Source organism: Scyliorhinus torazame, chromosome 17, assembly GCF_047496885.1.
Source record: "Scyliorhinus torazame isolate Kashiwa2021f chromosome 17, sScyTor2.1, whole genome shotgun sequence".
Taxonomy (NCBI): domain Eukaryota; kingdom Metazoa; phylum Chordata; class Chondrichthyes; order Carcharhiniformes; family Scyliorhinidae; genus Scyliorhinus; species Scyliorhinus torazame.
In genome coordinates, this window is record NC_092723.1 from 40,260,766 (window position 1) to 40,279,605 (window position 18,840).

The window sequence follows — 18,840 nt, forward strand, 5'->3', positions numbered from 1 at the left end:
ATTAGAGTGCACCACAGCCATAAGAATAAAATTGGAATGCTTTACGAATACAGACTTTGCAGCAGGAAAACCGAGCATTGGGAATGGGGTTTCAGCGTGCATGTTAATTTTAGAAGTGATAGGCAGCACTCAGGAATATTCTTAATAGCCCTGCTGCCTCACAATGCCGAGGTCCCAGGTTTGATCCCGGCTCTGGGTCACTGTCCATGTGGAGTTTGCACATTCTCCCCGTGTTTGCGTGGGTTTCGCCCCCACAACCCAAAAATGTACAGGCTAGGTGGATTGGCCATGCTAAATTGCCCCTTAATTGGAAAAAATGAATTGGATACTCTAAATTTATTTTTATTTTTAGAAAAAAGACTGTTCTTAAATGTTTGCACCGAGACCATGGCCCGGGAGCGCTCGGAGAGTCGCAACGGGAAGAAAATAACATTTTATAGCCAGCGCGTTGAGGGGCAGCATCGTGGCACTGTGGCTAGCCCTGCTGCCTCACAGCACCAGGAACCTGGGTTTGATCATGACCTTGGGTAACTATCTGTGTGGAGTTTGCACTTCCACCCCCTGTCTGCGTGGGTTTCCTCCGGGTGCTCCGGTTTCCTCTCACCGTTCAAAGACGTGCAGGTTAGGTGGATTGGCCATGATAAATTGGCCCTTATTGTCCAAAGGTTAGGAGGGGATGGGGCAGGGAAGTGGGTCTGGGTGGGGTGCTCTTTCAGAGAGCTGGTGCAGACTTGGTGAGCCCAATGGCCTCGTTCTGCACTGTAGGCATTCTGTGATTCTATGCTGCGCCAGGCGATTTGCACACTTGAGCTCAGAGAAAAAAAAATCGGTTGAAAAAGAGAAAGCCAGAAAGTAAGGGGACAGGCTGTAAAAAAAGCTAGTTGGCATGCCTTTGCACTGGAGGGCTGCTTCGCCTGATCCTCAAACTCTGAGAGAGGGAAAAGCAACTGCATAAAAATGAAAAATAACGCAATAGTAACCAAGATTAAGCAGAATTACAGCTGGAATTTTCTGAATTTAAAACAGATCAGTGTTTACAAAGAATTTTTTTTCTTAAAGCCGCAGTCCAGCTGAGAACATTTTTGCAGAAACAACAAAAGAAATCATACAAATTATATTGAAAGAGAAAGAAATTAGAGGGGAGGAAAAGTTAAAGGAAGTATAACAACTTAAAAGCAGGTGACTACAGTAGTGGGACAAGGTGGCACTATGGAGCCATTCGGTGAGAAAGGTGAATCATGGAGTTCCTATGAAGAGAGATTCTAGTACTACCTTACTGCAAACAGGATACCGAATGAAATCAAAATAGCAACTGTCTTGAGTGTAAACGGATGGAAAACTTTAACACATTACAAAGTGTTGTCCATCCTGCAAAGCCTGGTACAATAACTTATGAGGAATTGACTGAGACCCTTGAAGAATGCTTCTCGCACAAACTATTAATCATAGCAGAAAGATTCAAACATCATCAACATGGGTAAGAAGAGGGTGAAAATATTTCGTAATTTGTAGCTGTACTACAGAGGCTAGCCAAGAATTGTGAGATTGGATTGACCCTTGAGGGCACGCTGTGAGACAGACTTGGGTGCAGATTGAGAAATGAGACAATCCAGAGACGATTGCTGCCAGAAATTTCTCTAACACTCAAATTTGCTATTTAAACATCAGTGTCTATGGATTTGGTTGTTAAAGAAGCTTCCCAAATTGGAGCTAGTGCCAAAATAGGCAAGATGAACACTGCAAAAAGCGTATCTCTCAATATGCAAACATGCATAGGGCAGGAATATTGGTGTTGAAAAAAATAAATGTTGTAATTGTGGCAAGAAAGGTGACATAACAGAGGAATGCTGGAACAGACAAAAATCTTCAAACCTCGAAGATGTTTGATGCCAAGAATGCACCCAAATTCACAAAAAGAGTCTATAGAATGACTGAAGATATTGAAAATTCCCAAGAAGACATGGGGCAGGATTCTCCGACCCCAGGCCGGGTCGGAGATTCAGCGGGGGTGGGCGCGATTTGTGTGACACCGCTCCGACGCCGGTCCGCCAATTCTCCGGTGACCGGAGAATCGGCACCATTGGCGCTAGCACGGTCGGCGCGCCGCCGGTCGGGGGCCGATCTATGCGGCCCCCCCCGGCGATTCTCCGCACGCGTTGGGCCGAGTGGCCACCGAGATAGGCTGAGTCCCGCTGGCGCCGTTCACGTGTGGTCCTACCCGGCGGGACCTCGCCGTTCATTCTGCGGGGGGCGGCCTGGTGGGGGGGGGCGGGGGGAATCCGACCCCGGGGTGGGGGGCTTCCACCGTGGCCTGGCCTGCGATGGGGGCCTACGAATCGGCGGGCCAGCTTCTCCTGGTGGTGGCCTATTTTACTCCGCGCCAGGCCCCTGTCGCTCTCTGCCTTGTTGCGTCGAGGCCGACGTGGAGAAGACAACTAGCGCGCATGCATGAGTTTGTGCCAGTTGTAACACGCATGCACAAATTCACGCCGGCCGCAGCGTGCATGAGCAGACCCGCGCCGCCCGTTTGACGCTGGTATCGGCAGCTGGAGCTGTGTGAATGGCTCCAGTGCCATGCTGGCCCCCTGTGAGGCGGAGGATCACTGATCCTGGGGGCCTGTTGATGCCGTCGTAAAACGCGATGGCATTTAGGATGGCGTCAACACTTAGCCTCAGGAGCAGAGAATCCCGTCCATGGTGTCTACAGGGATCAAAGGACTAAAACTCAGTGTATTATCGATGCAAGGCGCTACAAGGAGATTTTGGGTCTATCCGAAGCTAAATTAAAATGGAAGTAGACCCAGGAGCCACTGTACTTCTTATCTCTGAAACATTATATCAACAAAAGCTCAAGAACAAACAAAGAACAAAGAACAAAGAAAAGTACAGCACAGGAACAGGCCCTTCGGCCCTCCAAGTCCGTGCCGACCATGCTGCCCGACTAAACTATAATCTCCTACACTTCCTGGGTCCATATCCCTCTATTCCCATCCTATTCATGTATTTGTCAAGATGCCCCTTAAATGTCACGATCGTCCCTGCTTCCACCGCCTCCTCCGGTAGCGAGTTCCAGACACCCACTTCCCTCTGTGTAAAAAAACTTGCCTCGTACATCTACTCTAAACCTTGCCCCTCGCACCTTAAACCTACGCCCCCTAGTAATTGACCCCTCTACCCTGGGGAAAAGCCTCTGACTATCCATTCTGTCTATGCCCCTCATAATTTTGTAGACCTCTAACAGGTCGCCCCTCAACCTCTGTCGTTCCAGTGAGAACAAACCGAGTTTATTCAACCACTCCTCACAGCTAATGCACTTCATACCAGGCAACATCCTGGTAAATCTCTTCTGCACCCTCTCTAAAGCCTCCACATCCTTCTGGTAGTGTGGCGACCAGAATTGAACACTATGCTCCAAGTGTGGCCAAATTAAGGTTCTATACAGCTGCAACATGACTTGCCAATTCTTATACTCAATGCCCCGGCCAATGAAGGCAAGCATGCCATATGCCTTCTTGACTACCTTCACCACCTGTGTTGCCCCTTTCAGTGACCTGTGGACCTGTACACCTAGATCTCTCTGACTTTCAATACTCTTGAGGGTTCTACCATTCACTGTATATTCCCTACCTGCATTAGACCTTCCAAAATGCATTACCTCACATTTGTCCGGATTAAACTCCATCTGCCATCTCTCCGCTCAAGTCTCCAAATAATCTAAATCCTGCTGTATCCTCTGACGGTCCTCATCGCTATCCGCAATTCGACCAACCTTTGTGCCATCTGCAAACTTACTAATCAGACCAGTTACATTTTCCTCCAAATCATTTATATATACGACAAACAGCAAAGGTCCCAGCACTGATCCCTGCGGAACACCACTAGTCACAGTCCTCCAATTAGAAAAGCATCCTTCCATTGCTACTCTCTGCCTTCTATGACCTAGCCAGTTCTGTATCCACCTTGCCAGCTCACCCCTGATCCCGTGTGACTTCACCTTTTGTACTAGTCTACCATGAGGGACCTTGTCAAAGGCCTTACTGAAGTCCATATAGACAACATCCACTGCCCTACCTGCATCAATCATCTTTGTGACCTCCTCGAAAAACTCTGTCAAGTTAGTGAGACACAACCTCCCCTTCACAAAACCATGCTGCCTCTCACTAATACGTCCATTTGCTTCCAAATGGGAGTAGATCCTGTCTCGAAGAATTCCCTACCATTGACGTAAGGCTCACCGGCCTGTAGTTCCCAGGATTATCCTTGCTATCCTTCTTAAACAGAGGAACAACATTGGCTATTCTCCAGTCCTCCAGGACATCACCTGAAGACAGTGAGGATCCAAAGATTTCTGTCAAGGCCTCAGCAATTCCCTCTCCAGCCTCCTTCAGTATTCTGGGGTAGATCCCATCAGGCCCTGGGGACTTATCTACCTTAATATTTTTTAAGACGCCCAACACCTTGTCTTTTTGGATCTCAATGTGACCCAGGCTATCTACACACCCTTCTCCAGACTCAACATCTACCAATTCCTTCTCTTTGGTGAATACTGATGCAAAGTATTAATTTAGTACCTCGCCCATTTCCTCTGGCTCCACACATAGATTCCATTGCCTATCCTTCAGTGGACCAACCCTTTCCTTGGCTACCTTCTTGCTTTTTATGTACGTGTAAAAAGCCTTGGGATTTTCCTTAACCCTATTTGCCAATGATTTTTCGTGACCCCTCCTAGCCCTCCTGACTCCTTGCTTAAGTTCCTTCCTATTTTCCTTATATTCCACACAGGCTTCGTCTGTTCCCAGCCTTTTAGCCCTGACAAATGCCTCCTTTTACTTTTTGACAAGGCCTACAATATCTCTCGTTATCCAAGGTTCCCAAAAATTGCCTTATTTATCCTTCTTCCTCACAGGAACATGCCGGTCCTGAATTCCTTTCAACTGACACTTGAAAGCCTCCCACATGCCAGATGTTGATTTACCCTCAAACATCCACCCCCAATCTAGGTTCTTCAGTTCCCACCTAATATTGTTATAATTAGCCTTCCCCCAATTTAGCACATTCACTCTAGGACCACTCTTATCCTTGTCCACCAGCACTTTAAAACTTACTGAATTGTGATCACTGTTCTCGAAATGCTCCCCTCCTGAAACCTCTACCACCTGGCCGGGCTCATTCCCCAATACCAGGTCCAGTACAACCCCTTCCCTCGTTGGACTGTCTACATATTGTTTTAAGAAGCCCTCCTGGATGCTCCTTACAAACTCTGCCCCGTCTAAGCCCCTAGCACTAAGTGAAAAGGAAATAATTCTTGCTTCAGATGGTAGGTTCTTTGAGACACCTTATTCACAGTATGAGTGTGGTTTAAAGTCTCTGGCCTACAGCCCGTAATGACTTCTTTGAAGTTCAGCAGCATATCTTATTCACAGCTTTTCCAGGAGAGACCTCATGCATTACATCAGCCTGTTCTTAAACAGAGTGTTATCAGATTCTAAGGAGGGATTATTGGATTGGATTGGATTTGTTTATTGTCATGTGTACCGAGGTACAGTGAAAAGTATTTTTCTGCGAGCAGCTCAACAGATCATTAAGTACATGAGAAGAAAAGGGAATAAAAGAAAATACATAATAGGGCAACACAACATATACAATGTAACTACAAAAGCACTGGCATCGGATGAAGCATACAGGGTGCAGTGTTAATGAAATCAGTCCATAAGAGGGTCATTTAGGAGTCTGGTGACAGTGTGGAAGAAGCTGTTTTTGAGTCTGTTCGTGCGTGTTCTCAGACTTCTGTATCTTCTGCCCGATGGAAGAAGTTGGAAGAGTGAGTAAGCCGGGTGGGAGGGATCTTTGATTATACTGCCCGCTTTCCCCAGGCAGCGGGAGGTGTAGATGGAGTCAATGGATGGGAGGCAGGTTCGTGTGATGGACTGGGCGGTGTTCACGACTCTCTGAAGTTTCTTGCGGTCCTGGGCCGAGCAGTTGCTATACCAGGCTGTGATGCAGCCTGATAGGATGCTTTCTATGGTGCATCTGTAAAAGTTGGTAAGAGTTAATGTGGACATGTCGAATTTCCTTAGTTTCTTGAGGAAGTATAGGCGCTGTTGTGCTTTCTTGGTGGTAGCGTTGACATGGGTGGACCAGGACAGATTTTTGGAGATGTGCACCCCTAGGAATTTGAAACTGCTAACCATCTCCACCTCAGCCCCGTTGATGCTGACAGGGGTGTGTACAGTACTTTGCTTCCTGAAGTCAATTACCAGCTCTTTAGTTTTGCTGGCATTGAGGGAGAGAATCGGCGGGGGGGCACACCGACTGGCAAATCCCGCCCCGCCGAATATCCGGTGCCGGAGAATTCGGCAACCGGCGGGGATGGGATTCACGCCTGCCCCCGGCGATTCTCTGACACAGCGGCGGGGGGGGGGTCGTAGAATCCCGCCCCTGGTCTCTGCTTCACATTCATTATTTTGGAGAGAGAGAGAGATCTTACACTAGGGGCTGGATTCACCGTTTCCAAAGCTAAGTACCGTCACCGGCGGGGAACTGTGGCGTTTTACAATGGCAAAAGCAATCTTGCGACCGGTGAGGGGCTAGCAGCTGTGTCGAGTAAACCTCCAGACTCCCGCGATATAAACAGTTGGAGAATGGCTGGGTCTGTGGGCGTGCATGCTCACAGCGACGACCTGCAGCCGTCGCACCACAAAGCATGCCGCCGGCTGTGCGCGGACCTGCCCTGCCAAATAGTGCCCCCCTGGCCCCACCGTGGCCACCCCCCATCAGTCCCCCAACCCTCGCGGAAGCTCCCCCGGCCAGCAGCACGGCTCCAGTCTGACTGGCGGCGCTGGATACTGTCCGCAGATACCACGCCGGGGTCCCGACCGCTGAGCCCACACATCCCCCGCGCAGTCGGGAACTCGGCCAATCGGGGGCAAAGCATCGGGGAAGGGCCTTCAGGTGACACGCCAACACCGTTCCAATGGTGTGTGTCACGCAACGAGATGATGACATTTCAGAGATTGCGGAGGATAGAAAACCAGCATTAAACCGGCGTCGCCCCCAATTTGGCTGTCAGAAGGGATTCTCCGCCTACGATCGCCGATTACGATATTGGCTTCGGGGAAGGGTGAATCCCACCCTGGATTTCTTGAGTGAATTCATCAGGGGCGGGATTCACCGTTCCCTGATGACGATATCACAGTGCATTGTGACAGTGAGAAACATGTCAGTGGGCCCAGGACCAATCACCACTGGCCACTGGCAGGGCACAAACATTTGGGTCAATTCATTGGCCACCAGCCAAGTCAATCAATCGAGACATCACTGATGTCAGTCTGAAACAGCAGAGCCTTCTGGAATCTGCTTGTTTTAATTAAAGGCTGTGTACAGGCTGCTTCTTTGACTTAAAGATTGGCTGCATTAAAGTCACAGGTCCATTACTTATCCATGGATCAAAATGGTCATAGCAAAACTAAAAGAAAGGGAAATAAGGGAATAAACAGAACCAACCATGGGCTTGGACACCGGACAGCGAAGTGGCATATACTGAAGTCAAAAATGTGCTGCAGAAATCAGAAGTCGACCTGTGGTTGAAAAAACAACTCTCATACGATGCACCGCCCTATGGGATGGGTGCAGTTGTCTTTCATATAATGCCAAATGGAGACAAAAGACCAATAGGTTTTGAATCGGGAACGTTGAGAAACACTGAACAGAATTATGCTCAAATGGAGAAAGAAGCCTTGATTATAATATTTGGAGTCAGACGATTTCATCACTACTTGTATGGAAAATATTTTACCTTGTTGATAGACCACAGGCCTTTGATAACGATTTTTGGTCCATGCAAAGGAATACTGTCCCTAGCTGCGAGTCATTTGCAGAGATGGTCCCTCATCTTATCAGTGCATTATTACAAAATTAAATACAGAAGATTGGAGCAACATGTGAATGTCGATGCTCTATTGTGTTTACCAATGCAGGACAAAGCTGAATCACAGGAGAGCTATGTAAACTATGTGTGCTTTTCCCAGGTAGATAGTGTACCTATTACTGCATCTCAGGTGCAAAGAGGCATGAGGTTCTATCCTGTGATGGGGAATGCCATGGACATAGTCTTGAAAGGTATACCACTGGATAAACAGAGGAGGAATCCAGAATTCAAGCCGTACCGAACAAGGGAACTTGAATTAATGGTACATCATTCCTCAATGCAAGTGGAGTTGTATCCTGCATCAACTCTTCGAAGGACATCCAGGGGAAATACATATGAAAGAGTTTGCAAGGAGTTATTTCTGTTGGCCGTGACTAGACTCACGGATTGGAGAAAGAGTCGGTCAATGTCAGTTTTGTGGTAGATACAAAATCCTCCACCTCTGCAACCACATCACCCTTGGGATTGGCCAAAGCAACGATGGCAAACAGTACATATTTTTTCCGCGGCACCAATTGCAGGATATATGTTTGTTGTCTTAGTTGATGCACATTCCAAATGGTCTGATGTAATGACGCTGAAGTCGATTACTACAGAAAAAACAATTGAACATACGGATGATTTACTTGCACTGTTTGGCAAATCGGAACAACTATTTAGCGATAATGGCACACAGCTCACATCAAAGAAATTCATGGACTCCTTTCGAAACAATGGTATATAACTATAAAAACAGCACCTTATCATCCTCCCACAAATGAATTGGGGGAGAGGTTTGTACAGTTATTGAAGAATGCCATCAAAGGATGACGGAACGTTAGCTAAGAGTAAACAAGTTTCTCATTCCTTATAAGAACACTGCTCATGCGACCGCATGGTAGGTTGCTGCAATATAGGTTAAATCTCACAGGATCCAGGGTGAGGTAGCCAATTGGATACAAAATTGGCTTGGTGACCAAAGCCAAAGGGTTGTTGTGGAGGGTTGTTTTTTAAACTGGAGACCTGTGACCAGTGGTGTGTCTCAGGGATCAGTGCTGGGTCCACAGTTATTTGTCATATGTATTAATAATTTGGATGAGAATGTAGGAGGCATGGTTAGTAAGTTTGCAGATGACCAAAATTGGTGGCATTGTGGTAGTGAAGAAGGTCACATAAGATTGCAAAAGGATCTTGACCATTTGGGCCAGAGGGCCGAAGAATGGCAGGTGGAGTTTAATTTGGATAAATGTGAGGTGATGCATTTTGGTAGATCAAATCAGGGCAGGACCTACTCAGTTATTGGTGAGGAGTTGGGGAGAGTTACAGAAGAAAGAGATCTAGAGGTACAGGTTCATAGCTCCTTGAAGGTGGAGTCGCAGGTGGACAGGATGGTGAAGAAGGCATTCAGCATGCTAGGTTTTATTGGTCAGAATATTGAATACAGTTGAGAAATCTTGTTGAAGTTGTACAAGACTTGGTAAGACCATATATGGAAAACTGTGTTCAGTTCTGGTCGCCCAATTATAGGAAGGATATTGTTAAACTAGAAAGAGTGCAGAAGAGGTTTATGAGGATGGTTCCAGGACTTGATGGTCTGAGTTGTAAGGAGAGGTTGGATAGGCTGGGACTTTTTTCCCTGGAGCGTAGGAGGCTTAGGGGTGATCTTCTAGATGTCTGTAAAATAATGAGGAGCATAGATAAGGTAGATAGTCAACATCTTTTCCCAAAGGTAGAGGAGTCTAGAACTAGAGGGAATAGATTTAAGGTGAGAGGTGAGAGATACAAAAGAGACCAGAGGGGAAATCTTTTCACACAGAGGGTGGTGAGCATCTGGAATGGGCTGCCAGAGGCAGTGGTAGAGTGGGGTACAATTTTTTCCTTTAAAAAGCAGTTATATTGTCACATGGGCAGGGATATGGGTCAAATGTGGGCAAGTGGGACTAGTTTAGTGATGGAAACTGGGCGGCATGGACAAGCTGAGCCGAAGAGCCTGTATCCATGCTGTAAACATCTATGACAACCCAAAATTCACCGACAATACTGTTTTTCAAAAGGAAGTTGAGAACCAAATTTTATTTACTCTTACCGTCTGACATCCTACCACTGTGGAGCAGCAAACAACAAAACCAAGTTACACATCGTGAACAAATTTCAATTTCAAAATATTTTGAGCAGGGAGAAAGAGTTTTAACAAGAAACTAATCTTCAAGTTATTCATGGTTTGAGGTTATTCATGAAGACCCCACCTTCTCAACATTGCCCCTTGCCTGAGGTGTGGTGATCCTCAGGTTAAATCACCACCAGTCAGCCCTTCCACTCAAAGAGAAAAGCAGCCTATGATCATTTGGGTCGATGGTGACTTTGCCTTTTAGTCTTCAAATGAGAAGTGGGTACCTGTCACAATTTTCGCAAAGACAGGACCTATTACTTATACGGTGAAAACCAATGACAAGAGAGTTTAGAGTAGACACACCGATCAAATCCTCACTTCAAAATGAGAATATTGTTATCTGAAGTCGGTATCTAAAAAGCTAACCCCTGGACCAATAATTACGCCTGAGTCAACTTCAGATTCTACAGCAGTTGAACCAATAGAATCTGTAGAAGCTGAAGAAGAACCAACTTTATTAGATAATGTGCCTGAGCCAAGTATGGAACAGACTACTGAGAGTGTGAAAATGAAGACTTCTGAAAGACGGATTCTGTCAAAGCGGAACTGACGTTCTCGTACTGATCTGTGTGTGTGTGTGTATATATATATATGTATATTACAGAAGCAAAGGGAGAGGGATGTTATGTATTGTGACCAATGCCCTTCTGTATAGTATGTCACATGATTATGTGGTGACATTATCAGAGGCACTTGAGAGATATTCCCTCTCTTCCATCTTTGACTAACCAAGCAATACCTTTGCAATAAACTCTGACAACTGGTTAAGTAACCTGCAATGTGACAAGCTGTTTATCCTTTGTCCCGACTGTGAAGTAAAAGTAAAAACCCCAAAAACGTAACACCTGGCCTTCTGCTCTTGGGCTCTTGAGCTCCAGCTTTTTCAATGACATTCTGTACTCTACAGTATCCTGAGACCTGCCAATTGTCCTTTTAGCTTTTCTGTCCTCACTGTGGCCTGCATCTGGCATCTCCTGCATTTCTTCCTACTCTTGCACCTTGCTGCCCTGCCCTTGCCACCTTCCCAGTTCCTGCTGTGGTTCATAACTGCTTGTGATTTAAAACAAACAGTGAAGGGTTTCCACAGAGTGACAAAGGAGAAGCTATTTCTTTTGGTTGGGAAGGCAGCAAAGAGATCAAGTTAAAATGATTACTGAGAGAAGTGAGAGCTTATAAAAAATATCTTTACACAGCATAAAAGGTTTTGACAGATAGTGGTTCAGGCAGATTCCATTGCAGCTGTTAAGAAATAAAATGGATACATACATGAAGCAGAAATTCCAAGGCTATGGGGACAGACTGAGACCATGGGGCCACTTTTAAATTGTTCTTACAAACAGCTGATCCAGACATTAGCTAGAATGGATTCCTTCTGTTCTATAAATCTCTATGGTTCTCTGATTAAATGGCTCGCCCATTGTTCACACTTGTGCTTCCATGAGAAGGCAGGGGAACTACGACAACAAATTGTTACTGAGAGTAAAGAACAGAACCAATTAGGATAACCCAAGTTCTTTGCCCATTGTGACCTGCCTGCTCACAGTTTGGGGTATCGACTGCGCACACAGTTAATGCACTCCAATGGCATGTTCAACAGCTCTCACTGGTCCCTTTCGGTTTTCTATCAGCTCACAGACCCATCCATTTGTGATTTACAAAGAAGCTGGGCACAGACATGGGCAGCACATGCATGAGAGTAAACTGAAACCCAGGTTTATTTTAAATATAGCAAGTTTGAAGGCGGGATTGTCACAGATATTGTACTTTGCTGCGGTTGTGGCATACAGATAGGTTTTGATATGTGAGGTGGTAATTATACCATCTGTAGTGATGTTAGCAAGTAAGTGAGGTGTACTATGTGCTTGAATTTTGAAGCAAAGATTTTTATTGAAAGCTTTGCATTATTTTGAAAAGTGTAATTGTTGAATAGAATGTAGATGGTTGCCTTGGCTTGGACCCAGCAGTATGGTACCTTGTAATTTTTTTTCAATTTTCCAATTTTGGTTAAGATCAAACATAGGATCAAGCCTGGGATCAGGTGTAATCAGGTGCTTGTTCTTCTCAGCTTGGATTTTGGATGTCACTTCTATAAAGACCCTGAATTTGAGTCAATTTTAATGTGAACTCGTTTTGGAGTAGGCAAGAAGATGGATTAAGTGCTTGCCCTATCCACACTGTGCATTGGCTTTAAAAAAAATTAATTCATGCCAGGACAATTGGTTGAGTTAGTTTACTTATTCCAAGCAGAGGTTGTCCGGAGCCAACAAGCCAGCTGTGAGAAGGACAAAGGAAACTGGGTAATCAGGATACCATAATAATCAAGAATACACAGTGGGACATAACTAGAAGCATGATTATTATCTTTCCTGACTAAAGGGAATTGTGTGATTGGATTAGAGTACTGTGAGATTGAGAAAAGAAAACGTATTCTCTTTGTTTCAAAATTCAAAGGCAGGGTACACCTCAGTTGCCTGCTAACATTGCTACAGATAGTGTAATTACAAGCTCACATATAAAAACTCATCTACATTTTTACAGCTGCTGCAAAGCATAATAAACTATGACAATTCAATCTTACCAGACTCCAATAGCCACATTTGCAAAAGGAAGATAAACGTCTTTAAAAATAAACTTTTTTTGTTGAATAATTGGATCTTTTTTTTTCATTTTGAAAGAAAACTATGACAGAATCCAGTGGGGAGCTTGTCACAAAATACAGGACTAAGATGTGGACAATAGTGATTTCATCTGCCTGTCTGTGCAATGATAGAGTATGTGTTTATCCAGAACCTCACACAGTCCCTGTAGGTTAAACACTGATGAAATGTCTATTGGTAAATTATTTCCTCTGTCACCTGAGGACTGTACCACTGACACGTTATCCCAGGAGGGAACTGAAGATCTGTACACATCATTCCTCATCCTATCACGGATTCTTTTCATAGGCTGAATAATGCTATATAATTTGTTTATTTGCATGCGGCACATATCTTTCTCAATTTTAAAGGAATGGTTTCAGAGCACCTTAGCAGTCACATCAAGGCATTTTTGGGATGGTATGACAAAAGTGTTTGATACATTTTCACAATGTTTTGTGCTCTATTTTGAGTTTTCTTGGATTTTCTGATATTGCATAAAGATATTTACACCATTTGATCAGGTTCTAGTTGGTAGAACAATTTGTTTCAGTCTTTGTGACCTTGGGCAGGAATTCTTTGATCCCTCCAGCGGGGTTCCCGGCAGCGTGGGGTGGCTTCAAAGGGAAATCCCATTGACAGCGGCAGAAACAGAGAATCCCACCGCCAGCAAACGGCGCGCCACTTCCTGCTGCTGTGAAACAGGCGGCAGGGAGTCAGGAGAATCCTGTCCCTTGATTTCGTTCTGGAATTCTACTGGATTCCTGCATTACTCTGGTGAAATTTCCTGGATGTTTTTGTCATACTTTCAGGCTGGCGTTGTTGTGTTGGAACTTTTGCCAAATCCTTACAAGACAAGAAAGCCAAGGTAGCGGCAGCTTTCTATTTTTGGAGTTCCTGCTCCTTGGCTAAGAAGGGATCTAGAGTATGGTTGAGGCCTGCTGGTCTCCAACAGAGTGTAGGGGCACCCGTAAAGGGTGCCTAGGTCAGGAAAGTGGCCTGGGCCTCGAAGATAAGAAAGCACATTTTCAAGTGAATTTAGGATCTGTCCTCTAACGTACAAGCCAAGGGGGAACAACTGTGAATGCTTCATCGATGGCAACTAGGGACTGGATTTCTAGCAACATTGGGGCATATGGACATCCGCAGTGATATTGTATTGTGCAGGCACCAAGCTAATTAAACATCTATCCATTGATCTGGTGTGATCAACATTAGAGATCACTGACAAGTGAAGTCTTCCCTCCTGAAGGTGCTCTGTTGCTGGGTTATAATTCGATAGGCACTTGTCATCCTCTGGTATCTCATTGTATCTTCAATTTGAGACATTAAACCAAGGTCTCCTATGTGTTCTCAGGTGAAGACAAAATATGCAATGGCAATATTTTGAAGAAGCGCAGGAGAATTTGCTCTCCTGTCTTGCCCTATATTTATCCCTCAACCTGGATTAGGTGGGGTTACTGGGTTACGGGGATAGGGTAGAGGCATGGACTTAAGTCGGTTGCTCTTTCCAAGGGCTAGTGCAGACTCAATGGGCCTAATGGCCTCCTTCTGCACTATAGGGATTCTATGATTCTCGTACATTTCTGCTGAACCTAAAAGCATTTGGCAAAAATTCTGTTCAAATTGAAATCCTATAGCAAATTGCAAAACCACAGACAAACCTGGTTCTCCCATTAATTACATAATCTCTATCCTACTATGTTTCATGACCTGCTTAGCCTGGACTAAACAACATTCCCTCATAAATTATCTATACGTAGCAAATCTTCAGTAATCAAAACACAATTCCATTCACCATTTATCTGTAACCAAGTGGTTGGAATGAATAATTACCTCACCTTTTACAACTCTTTCCTTCCAGCTTTAGTAGACACACTGCCTGTATGTATTTTAAAACCGGGTTTTTAATAACATTACGGCCCCAAATATGAGATATAGTATATAACAATTTCTACTTTCACACAGACCTCAATTTGGACCCTTCACATAGGAATAATGAAGACAAGGCTGGACCTATTGGCATCTGAAGATATAAAGGGTGTGGATTGTAAGTTGAGTTGAGGGCTCTATGGTGCTGAAAGCAACGACTGGCCTCACTCAAACACATACCGACATGACACACACTATCAGGACATTATATTCTAACAGATTTTCTTTTTGTTTTCACAGTTGTTCCTGAAGAACATATCTGCAAGCTACAGTGGCATCCACCAGACAAGTATCTCATGGCACCTGTAGCAAACATCAGCGCAGGTACATTCACCTCATGGAATTCAAGTAGTGCGTCGAAAGGGGCATACTGGGTGATGCGAAATCAGTGAGCAGCAGCAGGTGGTAGCTACAGAGCAGCAGCAAAGCTAAACTGATTGGAAAGCCACTGTACTCCCTCACTAAAGGCCTACAGATTTGGATTTCCTGGTATTTTGTCAATAAAATTAGGGTTTTTGAGCAACATTATTCTCCGTAGTTATTACTGGATGAACTATATACTGGAACACAAGAAATAGGAGCAGGAGTAAACCATATGGCCATCGAGCCTGTTTCGCCAGTGGCTGATGCTAGGCTTCAACTCTATTTTCCTGGCTGCCCTCAGATCCCTTAATTCTCTGAGAGACCAAAAAATGTGTCTATTCCAATCTTAAATGTTTTCAACAATGGAACATCCACACCCTCTTGGGCAGAGAATTCCAAAGAATCACAACTCTTTGAAGATAATTCACCTCATCTCAATCCTAAATGGTTGGCCACTTGGTCCCATATCCTATGACCATGCACCAATGTTTCAGACTCCCTGATCGTTGGAAACAATTTCTCAGTGTCCACCCGATCAAACCCCTTCAGAATTTTGTAGGTTTCAATTAGACCACATCTCATTCTTTTAAACTCAACAGAATGTAAGTCCAATTTACTCAACTTCTCATCATAGAATAACGCCCTCATCCCAGGGGCCAATTTAGTGAACATCCACTGCACCGCTTCCAATGTCAGTATATCCTTGCTTAAATGCAGAGACCAAAACTGCACACAATACTAAAGATGCGGTGACCAAAACTCTGTACAACTGTAACAAGACTCATTTACTCATGTAAATAATTCTCTTGCAATAAATAGCAACATGCCATTTGCCTGCCTAATAGTGTGGTAAACCTGCACGCTAACGTTCTGTGTTTCTTGTATAAGCATACGCAAGGTCTTTTTGAATTTTAACACTTAAAGGTTTCTACTTTTTTATTCTTGCGATTAACTAGAATGAACTGTACCCTGCACGCTCTGAGGTTCAATGTGAAGAACCTAACTCCTCAAATTTTAAATATTTAAATGACCACGTATCAGAACTTTAGTTCAGACTGAAGGATATGGGAACTTCAAGGTGAAACTTCAGAGAGGCTTCCAGTGACAGAGATTCTGCGCTCAGCTATAATTTCTCCTGCAAGTGTTCAGAGTACTGCTATAGAGTCCTTAGATGCCAATCCTCAAGCTACTTTGGCTATTTTCAACAAAGCAGGAGGAGGGAAAGAGTAACTTTCCTGTCCTCATTGCTTCCCAAGGAACTGCTCCTACTTGGATGATGGGTGCGGTCTAATAGAAGAGCTTTTAAGTGTGATAGAGAACAGGAACTACCGGCTGTTTCCCGACAGCTGACCCAGCAAGACCATCACAGGTATTTAATGTCAATTAGTCAATTAACGATGCTCTAAGGTCTTCACACAAGAAATGACTGTCCCACCAGCTCATTCGCCTGGACCGCACTCAGCAGCTCCCTGCTAACAGGTGGGAGCAGTGCTTAAATCGATCCTGCAGAGCAAACCCCAGACAGCATGCAGCCATGACGTCACCCAGACAGCCCAACATTTCGGTGATACCGTCCTCCTCCGACCTTTGGATGCGGTTGAGTCCAGACAGGATGACCTCTTCCCTCGAGGGGGTCGGAGGATCAGCCACAGGGCAACCAGTGCCTCGTGGGAGGCAGGTGGCAGCAGCCATCAGCATGGGGAGTGTCACCAGGACGACAGCCACCCAGTGCCGTAAGAATCTAAATGACCTCCACCAGGCTGCACGGGTGAGTTGACATCGACCCCCTAGCTCCGGTCCCACTGCCAACCGGACCGCCGCTACCCCTTGCAACGGCCCTACGGTTATCACAGTACTGCCCCACGCACCCCCAGCTTAATACCGCACCAGTGCCCAGCACACCATGGCACCCACCTGCCCACCCCACCCATGCCCATCGGCATTGCACACACCTGACGCCTGCCATAGCACCCCCCTACCCCTATTCTGTGATACATGAAACGTGCAACTCATGATGTCCTCTCTTTGTCCCTCCAGGAGAAGTTGGCCTCAGCAGATCGGAAAGGGCCCAGACGGGGCAGGGTGCCGGACAACAGAGTCGTTATCCCCTACCAGGAATGGGCCCTGGAGGTTGCGGGAGTGGTCGAGAGCAGATTGGTCACTGACGTCGACATTTGCCTGCGCCACAGAGTTAAATATCCACCAAAACCCACCCAGATGACCTTTCACATGTGTGTTCTTCATGTCAGACATAGTGATTCTTCCCTCTCACTGACCACATGTCCATTCTCCCGCAGGATCTCTATCCGATGGTGCCAGCACATCCTAGGTGGCCACCCCCCCTTTGCTGTCCAAGGGAACACCTCGGAGGAGAGCTCTGAGGATTCCACAGTTCAGGCATCACAGCTGTCATCCTCACGCCCCACCAGCGCAGAGACACACACCTCGGTGGGCGGAAGAAGGGAGGGAATGAGATGACGGACAAAGCCACATCCTATGATAAGTGGGCAAGGATGAGGGCCACCCTGCTAATCGGAGCATGCTGGCCTCTCGCCGCCACCTGCCTCCATCCTCTAGCTGCTCGCACCAGTTCTCCTGGTCTCATCCTCCAGCCCCTCCTTCTCCGGCTCATCCTTTGACGAGGCTGAATGTTCCTCCTTCTCCACCTCCAACACATCACCCCACTGCTGTGCCAGGTTGTGGAGGGCACAGTAGACCACCACAAAGCAGGCGACCTTCTGGGGGGGTGTACTGCAGGGCACCACTAGAGTGGTCAAGGAATCGGAATCTCATTTAAACAGTCCGAAGCATCGCTCAATGACAGCCTGAGTTGCCATGTGGGCCTTCTGATATCGGGTCTCAGCTTTGTCCACCGGCCTCGGCACTGGCGTCATTAGCCAGGTCCTAAGAGGGTACCCCTTATCCTCCATCATCTTTTAACCGATCATCCTCAGATGTCCCTTGAAGACGATGGGGTTCTCCGACTGCCCTAGTATGTAGCTGTCATGAACACTCTCGGGAAAGCTTGCTCACATCTGCACGATCTTGAGCTGGTGATCGCACACAAGTTGGATCTTCCGGGAATGAAGCACCTTCCTGTTAATGAAGGGCGCTTCTGGACCACCCGGTGCACGCAAAACGACATGCGTGCCATCACCTGTGAAATCCCAGTGATGGTGGAAAATCCTGCTGCTCGGGCATCTTGATGGACCTGGCCCAGGTCAAAGTTTATATCATCAGCTGCCCGGGCAAACAGGGCATCCGTGACTTCACAGATGCACGTCTGGGCTGTTGGTTGGGATATGCCGCACAAGTCCCCACTCATGCCCTGGAATTAATCCAAGGCATAAAAGTTCAGGGCTGAAATGACCTTGACGGACACCGGAATGGGCATCATTCTCCTCAAAGCCCTCAAAGACATGGCACAGGCACCGCACCATCTCCTTGTTGACACAAGCTGTCTGATATCTCTTTTAACGATTAGCGATGCTTGTACACCTTGGGCTATCGCTGGCCTCCCCCTCTGGGTCTCTCCCTGGCCTGATGGGCGGCCAGGTCCTCAGGGAGTGCACACGCCTCTGTCGACGTCGCAGCCACCGCCTTCTCTGGCATCTAGCTGTCTGGATTGCCACAGCGAGGGCAGTTGACAATATCACCCATACCTTGATATCTGTAAAGAATTGGAGAGAGTGTGAGGTAAACAATCAGTTCTGGCTTCTACCCCAGTACCCTCAAATCCCCAAAGCCTCCCCGAGCCTTACATTCCCTGCCATCTCTCAGGGTGCCGTCCAACAAGCTGGTTGTGCAGGGGGACCCCGCCCTGCACACATACC

At 46.2% G+C, this 18,840-nt stretch overlaps 1 protein-coding gene across 1 annotated transcript in view; it reads left to right on the top strand.

The window, feature by feature from the left end:
• The window catches only part of LOC140393831 (chemokine-like protein TAFA-5), a 650,941-nt gene extending 635,929 nt beyond the window's left edge, over window positions 1-15,012 (top strand). The window contains exon 4 of the mRNA XM_072480331.1: window positions 14,885-15,012. Within this exon, the coding sequence (XP_072336432.1) occupies window positions 14,885-14,953 (69 nt within the window). The 3' untranslated portion in view covers window positions 14,954-15,012. The remainder of the gene's footprint in view (window positions 1-14,884) is intronic.
• The last annotated feature ends 3,828 nt before the right edge of the window (window positions 15,013-18,840 follow it).